This window comes from Mustela putorius, unplaced genomic scaffold (genome assembly GCF_011764305.1).
Source record: "Mustela putorius furo isolate JIRA1106 unplaced genomic scaffold, ASM1176430v1.1 tig00003899_pilon_pilon_pilon, whole genome shotgun sequence".
NCBI classification, from domain to species: Eukaryota; Metazoa; Chordata; class Mammalia; order Carnivora; family Mustelidae; genus Mustela; species Mustela putorius.
The window spans coordinates 214,015-223,914 of NW_025422048.1; the positions used below are offsets into that span (position 1 = coordinate 214,015).

At 43.1% G+C, this 9,900-nt stretch overlaps 1 protein-coding gene across 1 annotated transcript; it reads left to right on the forward strand.

Annotated features, from left to right (window-relative positions):
- Window positions 1–2,025: 2,025 nt before the first annotated feature.
- Window positions 2,026–7,927, forward strand: RAB39B (RAB39B, member RAS oncogene family). Its single transcript, XM_004779286.3, has 2 exons — window positions 2,026–2,503; window positions 5,180–7,927. Exons 1-2 carry the CDS (start codon window positions 2,289–2,291, stop codon window positions 5,604–5,606), a joined length of 642 nt encoding a protein of 213 aa, XP_004779343.1. The 5' UTR covers window positions 2,026–2,288; the 3' UTR covers window positions 5,607–7,927.
- Window positions 7,928–9,900: the final 1,973 nt, after the last annotated feature.

Below are 9,900 nucleotides of genomic sequence, written 5' to 3' on the forward strand. Positions count from 1 at the left end.
AACTGTCATTAGTCTTCAGGGAAATGCAAATCTAAATCACAATGAGCTATACCGCTTCACACCCACTCCTCGGATGTCTAAAATTAAAAAGTCAGAAGACAACCAGTGTTGAAGAAGATACAGAGAAATAAGAGCCATCATACTTTGCAGTCTCTATGGAAAACAGTCTGGCATTTCCTCAAAGCATTCAACATACAGTCACCACCGAACTCAGGAATTCCACTCCTAGATTTAAAGCTAAAAGAATTCAAAACATGTGTTTAAACAAATATTTGTAGACAAAATGATCATAGCAGCATTATTTATAATGGCCCAAATGTGGAAACAACCCAAATTTCCATCCATAGATAAATGGATTAATAAAATGGTACTTCCGCACAATGGAATACTACTCGGTCATAAAACTGAATGTGAATGAACTTTTAAAACATTATGGTAAGTGAAAAAAGCCAGTTATAAAGCTAGAAAGTGTCTCTGTGAAAAGAAGCCACATATTTTATAATTCCCTTTATATGAAATGTCCGGAATAAGGAAATCTATAGAGACAGAAAGTAGATTCGCTGTTTCCTAGGGCTAGGAGGAAAGGATGATAGGAGGTGATGGGCCACAAGGTAAGGGTCTGTTTTGGGGATGATGAAAATATTTTAAAATTGAGTATGGTGATGGTTGCACAAGTCCATGACTATACCAAAAACCATTGACTTATGCACTTCAAATGAGTGAATAGTATGGAATGTGAATTATATATCAATAAAACTGTTTTTTGAAGATTTTATTTATTTATTTGAGAGAGAGCACAAGAGGGGGGAGAGGCAGCAGGAAAGGAAGAAAACTCCATGCCAAGCAGGGGCTGTGACCAGGGCTCAATCCCAGGATCATGGGATCATGACCTGAGCCGAAGGGAGACGTTTCACCGACTGAGACACACAGGAGCCCAATGTTTTTTAATTGTGTAATGCAATGATAAGGAATTACATTTAAAAAAAATAAAAGAAGAAGAAGAAGAAGGGCACCTGGGGGGCTCAGTGGGTTGAACCTCTGCCTTTGGCTCAGGTCATGATCTCAGGGTCCTGGGATTGAGCCCCGCATGGGGCTCTCTGCTCAGCTCTGCTCAGCGGGGAGCCTGCATCCTCCTATGTCTCTGCCTGCCTCTCTGCCTACTTGTGATCTCTGCCAAATAAATAAATAAAATCTTAAAAAAGAAAAAAAAGAAGAAGAAGAACAGGCAAAAGTTTTGAAGAGGTTATTCCCAGAAGAGGAAATGCAAATGGTCAATACTTGAGAAATGGTATTGACCTCATTAGTAGTCAGGAAAATGTAAAACAAAGTAATGAACGCCTTATTTAACTACATCAGAGTGGCAAGAATTCAGAAAGAATATAACATGACGCTTGAATAAAAATTGTGAAGAAATCGCCTTTTCACATATTGCCAAGTAGAATTTATATCGCTAAATATTTTTACAAGGTATCGTGCCCAAATTCATTACATTTAAAATGCTCATCCTCTTTGACTTCTCCGTCCCTTTTGGAAGACTCTATCTCACCAAAATAACGTATGTGTGACTATAGTTAGAATCATTATTGTAGCATTGTCATTGCAAAAGGAAAGTGGGCTGGAAATGGAGGATATTTATGATTCTTTATTAATTGCAAAAAGCAAACACTAAAGTAATGGTCCAATTCTATTCAATTTTTGTGACACCAAATAGCAATACATTTTTATGTGTATGTATATTTGCTTGGCAATACACGTAAAAGAATATATCCCAAGCTGTTAATATCTTAATAAGGATGGATCTACTTTTTTTGTGTACATTTTTGGATTGTTTTGCTAGTTTGAATGAAAAGGTATTCCTTTTGCTAGTTGGAGGTAGAGAAAAAAGTTAATTGAGAAGGGGCGGTGGGTGGAGAAATTAGAAAGGAAAGGAAGGCGCTGGGTTCCCTCCCCACCGACCCCCGCGGCTGTTTCTGTGTGCGCTCCTTTTACAGACAGTGTGGCAGCCCCGGCAGTCGCGTCTACGCGCGGGATTACAGTAACTCGGTTGTCAGTGATGAGTCAGAGTGCGTGGTGCTGATGCTGCTGCCATTTCATCACCTCTGCGAGCGCAGCATCCATTCCTTCGCTCTCCCCGCGCCGGGGCCTACCTCGCCTCAGGCTCCCAGGCTAGCGATGTGCTGGCGGCCGATCTAGATCCGGACCAAGCCACGCTCTCCGAGGCCTCGGCTGGGCGCCCCTCTCACCGCCCACGGCCGGCCCGGGCCGAGGAGACCTGCTGAGCCCCGGCCATGGAGGCCATCTGGCTATACCAGTTCCGGCTCATTGTCATCGGGGATTCCACGGTGGGCAAGTCCTGTCTGATCCGCCGCTTCACCGAGGGCCGCTTTGCCCAGGTTTCGGACCCCACCGTGGGGGTGGATTTTTTCTCCCGTCTGGTGGAGATCGAGCCAGGAAAACGCATCAAGCTCCAGATCTGGGATACCGCGGGTCAAGAGAGGTTCAGGTGGGGAGCGCAGCCGGGCCGCGAGCAGTGGGAGGGTCTACTCGGCTTTGCACAACCCTTGGGGAGAGAGGACTTCCTGGCCCTGCAGTCGGCCCGGCCCCCGTAGGGACGATCCCAAGGGTCTGGGGATTTCTGCTCAAGCCCACCTTCAGCTGGCCGGGAGTTCAGTGCCGGGAAAGAAACACCCTGGCAGGGAGGGCCAGTCAATAATACGTATTGCTTGCACCACAATTCCACCGATCTGCCCCTTAGTAGCTAATAAACTAGCTGGAATTTATCAATCTCAGTCCTTATGCTACATTACTTTCAAAACTGTTTCCAGGTCATCTTTACAAAACTGACAGGCATAGACAGATGATATACACACATAGCTACTTATAGACATAGATACAGATATAGAGATATAGAGATAATCGTAATTATATGAAATAGATACGGATGATTGATTCCTTCTTGCAACCAGCACACATTCGGAAATCATCCACTACATGCCAGGCACTGGGCTTGTTTCTGGGGAAACAGCCTGAGGAAACACACAAGAGGATGCCTTGTAAACAAAACAGACAAGAGCCCTTCCCTTTTAGAACTTCTGTGCCGGCATAGTGGAAGGAAATACATAAGCAGTAATTATACAAAAGACTGTGTGGTTCATATTCAGATGCCCACACCCTACTACAACGCTAAGCATATAATGAGTAGTCAATGAACAGGTATAATTTTCTCCTACAACCCTTTGTTTTCCCTTGTAGTATGTATCATGTGTAATTATGTGTCTGAACATACAGAAAGCTGCCTGGAGAGGATTACCCAAGCCAAGACAGGAAAAGCCCAGGGACAGGAAACAGCATGTGTAAAGACAAGTAACAGAGCAGCGTACACAGAAAACTTGGAGAGATCAAGTTGAGCTAATGTCACATATGGCAGCAGGAATTAGGTCAAAAGGACTCAATCGCCTTTATTCATTTTCAAATATGTCTGTCAATATTTATTCATTTATCTATTGAACACTAATTGAGCATAGAAAATACTGGTTAGGTAGTTGAAGAAGAGTAGAAAGAAGAATTTACTACAAACTTGGCCCCACCCACACCACCCCCAACTTCTGCAAACAACACTGTGGCACATACCCTTGCACAGGATCAACTCTGAATTCGTGATTGCATTTCTTGTATTAGAAGTGAAGAAAGGGTTTTTATATGTTGACAGGAATCTCTGTCTCTATGATCAGCCTTTTCATATCCACTGCTTATTATTTATTGGGTGATATTGACTTGAAAGAGTTTTTTAATAGATTATTACCCTTTTCTGTCATGTATGTTGTAAAATATTTTCCTGGTTTGTCATTTGTCTTTAAACTTCAAGAAAAGTTTTTGATGAATGGGAATTTTAATTTTTAGGTAGCCTTATATTGTGTTTGGAAAGGGCTTTTTTCCTTTCTAAATACTTACAAACCACTAATATAATAATGTCTTTAAGAGTTTTGATAGGGATCTACAGCTTGTTGACTGTTTTCCTGAACCAAGTTAGTCACAAATCAAAACCTTTGTTCACATTGAATTTTCTGATTACACCTGCCATTCTCCATGAACCCTTAAACATAAGAGAATTAGAAATGCTTCCAGTCTCCAGGGCTGATTTGCCTGGTTTTAGAGACTTGAAGTCACTGGTAACGTTCATTCTTACTATCATCTAACTTGGAATCTAATTCCCTGGACGATGTTTGTTCTCTTATCACTGGGCCATTGGTCCTAAGCCTTAAGCTGTTGAGTCCCTCATTGTTTAACTTTTTCATCCAAGGAGACAGAAAACCTAAAAACAGATGTAGATCAAGAAGCACAGTAGTGTAAAACAAGTGATGGTAGAGGCAAATTGTTCAACAATTTAACCCTCCACTAAGCTCTACTATGCTCTAAGCCAAGTACTGTGACTTATGTGCGCTCCTCAAACCAAGAAGTTAAAATATCAGAGGTTTCTTCTGTTTAAGTACAGCAAATGTTTTAGAACCTAAACCTTTAGGTTTTAGAGATACTCCCAGCACACTGCTTTAAATAAGTTCTATCAGTTTAAGGGGAAATTTTTGCTATTTAGGCAGTTCTTCCCTGGGGTAGCTCCTGACTCAGCCTCTCTGAAGTGTGTCAGGAAATGGGGCTGACAGTCACTCTGCTCGACACCACCGCAGACCATTCTGATTTTTCCCCTTTCCACATGGCCTAGAAAATAAAAAACAAAGCATGTTTCTCCTCAGAGAAGAGATGGAGGACCCTCTTAGAGTAAAATAAGAAGTGTTACCTGGGGGAAAATGGAGTATATTGCAATACAGCTATATATACTCATAAACATTTTCTGTCAACTACCATAAATTCATTTCTAATCTTTTTAAATTCTGTTTCAACTACTTCATAATAACCTGTGACTTCGGGACAGTAAGCTGTAGTTCTACCTGAATTGAGAGAAAATGCCTGGAAGGCCATGAGCGTTTATTTCTAGAAGATGCTGTCTCTTAGTTTTGCCCAATTGAAAATTCACGGGTTATTCATTACAGAATGGCACTCGCATTCCATTCTTTAAACAAAAGATCACTCTTACTAAAGGACTGTGTCAGTGCACTGCGCGAGCTCACGGAAGTACAGGGGTTTGGGCACGGCCTTTATGCTTTACTTCTTTCTTGTGTTTTAGATCCATCACTCGCGCCTACTACAGGAACTCTGTAGGTGGTCTGCTCTTATTTGACATTACCAACCGCAGGTCCTTCCAGAATGTGCATGAGTGGTTAGAAGAGACCAAAGTACACGTTCAGCCCTACCAAATCGTATTTGTCCTGGTAGGTCACAAGTGTGACCTGGATACACAGAGGCAAGTGACTCGCCACGAGGCAGAGAAACTGGCTGCTGCATACGGCATGAAGTACATTGAGACGTCAGCCCGAGACGCCATTAACGTGGAGAAAGCCTTCACAGACCTGACAAGAGACATATATGAGCTGGTTAAGCGGGGGGATATTACAATCCAGGAGGGATGGGAAGGGGTGAAGAGTGGATTTGTACCAAACGTGGTTCACTCTTCAGAAGAGGTTGTCAAATCAGAGCGGAGATGCCTGTGCTAGTCAGCTGTCTGGGCCCCGAAACGTGCTCTCCCACCTGAACTGCAAAGCGATCCCAACGAAGAGAATCCCTGCGTGACCGACTGGACTCGACCTCCATGTTACATACCAAGTGAGCCTCCTCCTCAAGGGGCGTCTGACTGGCCGTGGGTGGGTGGATGTGACTGAGGGGCTGCTCCGTGTGCCCTTTGCGAACTGCGTGTCGAGGGGCTGAGGTCCGGGGAAACTTTTCCAGAAAAATACACCCTCAGACAGGAGAACTATCTCTTGGTGTTTCCGCTCATTCATAGGTCACAAACATAAAGAAATATGTAAAGGGGGGAAAGGATCCCACTGGAAACCATTAGAACTAAAACGACTGTGAGGTCAACGTGATCGGTGAGAGTCCCTACACCGGTGTGTGCGCTGGGTTTGGCTAGAAGGTACCAATTGGCTTCTAAACAGCTCGTCTGTAGAACCAGGGGCACAGAGCGGCTATTCACTAAGACCCTTTTAAGGCCTGTTGTTCTAGTAAAATCAGTGTGGCTCTGAGAAGGGAGGCCGTTCCACATACTGTTCTTACCACACGCCAGAAAGCGCACCCCCGTGTGATGGAATAGATGACCGTGTACGTAGAAGAAAGAAACACTGTAACCCACGCCGTACCCTCTGTCCCTCGTCCCAGGCCTGGAGCCCACCCGCCCGCCTCTCCAGGGGCCGAGCAGCTGTGTACAGGGAAAGGAGCCCTGAGGCAAACGTTTGCTAATCACCCGTGTACTGAGACCCACACCTCACAGTCCCTTGAATTAAGTTACTGATCAGCCCAACAGGCCTGTGAGGTTCTCTTCCCCATTTTACACGAATTTTACAGAGTAAACTAAGAAGCAGGAGATGCACTTGGCTAAGGGGAAGGTCTCCTGACTCCTCGCTTGCTCCTGCTGTCAGATGAACAAACTGTCACTAACTTGTTTACTTTGGAAGAGATATGACTGTAAATAAATGTTCTCTACATGTTAGGGTATGTTTCCTTATTGCTTACGACTCAGCTACAGTCCTGAGGGAACCTGGGGACGGACCGAAACGTAAAGCCAGTTCAGGTCTCACTGACAAGAGGGCTTTAAATGAGAGACTCATTGCACACTCGAAACACATCAAAACTGTGTGGGCTCCAAGTGTTCTTATCACTGAAACACAGTGGACATATTCCTGCAAGGAACCAAATACAGCAATGGGGAGTGGGCTGGGGATAAAATACTCACCTCACAATGACCTTAGCCGCCTGTTTGCCATATACCTACACTGGGTCCTGGTCTACCCTAGAGTCAGCTCTTACTTCTCAGGTGAACAGACATCCAATGCATCAGGAAACTGAAACGGTTGGCTTAAGCTTCCATGATCTTCTTGAAGAGAAGTCCTGCTTTAAATTATTCTTTGGACTGTAGCCAGTTGAGCTAGGCAAAAGCCATACTTTTCACAGTAAGAAAACAATTCAGAATAGTCATGTTTCTCACATCCATTGTGACAGGAAAGCCTGACAAGGGGAAATTGCTTTGACACACAATGTCGAACTTCGGTATGAACGTGACTGAATCTGAATGTCTGGGAATTACTTCAGCCAGAATGAAGCAGCCCAATAACAAAAATTATGGAAACAAACCACCTTGGACCAACCTACAGCATCAACTACAAGTGAACCAACCATCGTCTCTGCGTTCACTTCCCCTGACCAGCTTGGGCGGATTGTGGTTTCAGAAAGCAAATAGAAGAGGGTCAGTGGGACTAATGCAGTTTCATCAACTACTGTAAGAAGATTCCAAAGGCAAGATTATCCAGTAGAATCTGTCAGTTCCAAAAAAAAAAAAAGGATAGAAACAAAACTTCTCTACAGTTTTCTTGTCTAAAATACATTATATGTACACTGTTCTCATTCCTTGCATTTTTTAAGGCAGGTTTAAAGATACTCAGCACAGGATCCAGCAAAGGTGGCTGAGCTTAATTACTTAAACAAGTTCTAGAAATTTTAAAAATCATTTTAGTAGCATTCAGTGCTGTTGTCACTGCAATAAGTGGGTTTTAGAGAATAAGTGTGAAAAAATCAGGTGTTAATACAATACTATGGATAAAGCTTTAGAAGCTATTTTACTACATAGGTCAAAGAAAAGACCAACTAACTTGTAACAAAGACCACCACTGCATGCTGGATTAGACTGTCTCCTGTTCCAGAAAAAACTGTAAACTTTTTCCCTCACTTTGTTGTGCATTGTAATGCAATGTGGAAAAATGTTTTCTTTAGCTGTATGTGAATGAGAATTTGCTTGTATTTAGTAAAATGGTTGATTATGTGACTGTGAGATTTCAAGTGTGTGTTGTAGCTATTTCCACTGGAGGGTATCAATGAGGTAGGACACACACCACACAAGCAGTGTTCACCGGCATCTCAAAGCGAGAACAAGAATGTAATTTTTGAAAGATATAATCATCACTTTGAAAGTCACAAAGCCCTCACTACTGCCTGACAATCTCTTACCACTTTTGGAAAAGTTGGTTCTATCAAGCCTAAAGTTGAATGGCTGCAATTTTTAGTCAGGGAGCTTAATTAGGACACCAGGGAGCTGATGGCAACTATTGTCATCCCTGGAAAGTGCTCTGTTCCCCAGGCTAGATTGCCTTAGCTGTTTCTGGCCCTACTGTATGGGTTAGATTTACTGTATGGGTTATGTTGTGCTTTTTTTGGTCAAGATCCCTTGGAGGGTGGGGCCCAGATTAGAACAGTGCCTCGGGTTTACAGTATATATTTAGGGGAGAGAGAGGAAAAATAGGAAAGATGTTTGATGCTTGAGCCTGGGCACACGAAGGCTGTATCATTTTATCATTTGTAGAGTCATGAGTGAAGGAGGGAAAACCATCATCTCCTTAAAATTGTCCCTAAAATCCCCAGGGCCTGTTCATCTTTTCTTCAGTGAATTTCTTTGGTGGCTTTATTCAGTCCCACGGCTGTAAATACCACATGTAAGTCAATGAATTCTGAATGTAGACCTCCAGCTGGTCTCTGTCCCATGGATTCCAGACCTTTACAACCAACTGCCTGCCCAGTATCTCCATTTGAAAGTCTGTTAGGCACCAGAAATCTAACATGTTCTAAACCAAGCTCCTAATTTTCCTCCCCAAATGTGTTCTTCCCATAACCTGTCCTCCCCCAGTATGTGGCAAGTTTGTCCGCGTTGCATGTATCTGCTTATGCTGGCTCTGCCTCAAACGTAACCAGAATCTGACTCTTTGGGGAGATGTTGAAATGTTCTTCAAATGCACCAAGCACATTCACACCTTAGGGCCTTTGTACTTGCTCGTTACTGTATCTTTACTGGAATTCCTTTTCTTGAGATAACTGTCTGGATTTCTCCCTCACCTCCATCAAGTTCTGAAACCAACAGCCTCCAAAATCAGCAAGCAGCTTCCCAGTTCTAGAAGTTGTTCTTGACAGTTCAACACAGAGTGTAAGTCTATAGTCTTCCTGGGGAACAATAATGTTTCAGGTGTCTAGTAAAGGGCAAAGAAACGTACTTAGAAGGAGAGAATGGAAAACCTGGGGAGTCTAGCTTCACTGGAAGGAGTGGACAGTAGTATCACAATGTAGCAGTGGATTCAGAAAGATTATGACTAAAATATATTCATGGGATTCAAGGGAGCAGGAAGTCATGAGTGGCCTTTCTCAGCATAGCATCTGTATACCAACCCCTTAGGAAACTGTTGTTCTCAGTTCTGCTGGAGGTCCAACTCTTTTCTTTCTTCAATTCTTTTCTTGCTCTCCATTCTCTCCTCTACCTAGACAATCTTACCTTTGCTCATAACTCCAGTTACTGTCTTTGCATTGAGGACTCCCAAATAGAGGACTCCAGCCCATTCTGAGCATTGTAACAATATAGCCTACTTGCCTACTAAACCCATACACAAATTCCTTATACTCAACATATCCAATATGAAATCAGTATCTGTCAGACTGTGTTCCTTCCACCCCAATATTTCTCATCACCATAAATGACACCACCATCCATCCATATGTTCAACACAGAAACTTAGCAGTTACCCTTAATCCCTCACTTCTCCCCGCCCCCCACAACAGATCCACCATCAGGCACTCTCAGCTCTATCTTCGAAATATATCTATCTCCATTGCTAGAACCTTCATCCAGGCTTCTACCAACTCTTTCCTGAACTACTTCAATATCTTCCTAAGTGCTCACCTTATTTTCTGTTCTTATTCCCAAAATACAACCTCAACATAACAGCCAGAATGGTCCTTTCAAAACAGAAAACAGAT

Coding starts and splice junctions, on each gene's coding strand:
- RAB39B (XM_004779286.3), top strand. CDS start 2,289: ATGGAGGCCATCTGGCTATACCAGTTCCGGCTCATTGTCATCGGGGAT. Junction 2,504..5,179: donor GCGGGTCAAGAGAGGTTCAG/GTGGGGAGCGCA, acceptor CTTGTGTTTTAG/ATCCATCACTCGCGCCTACT.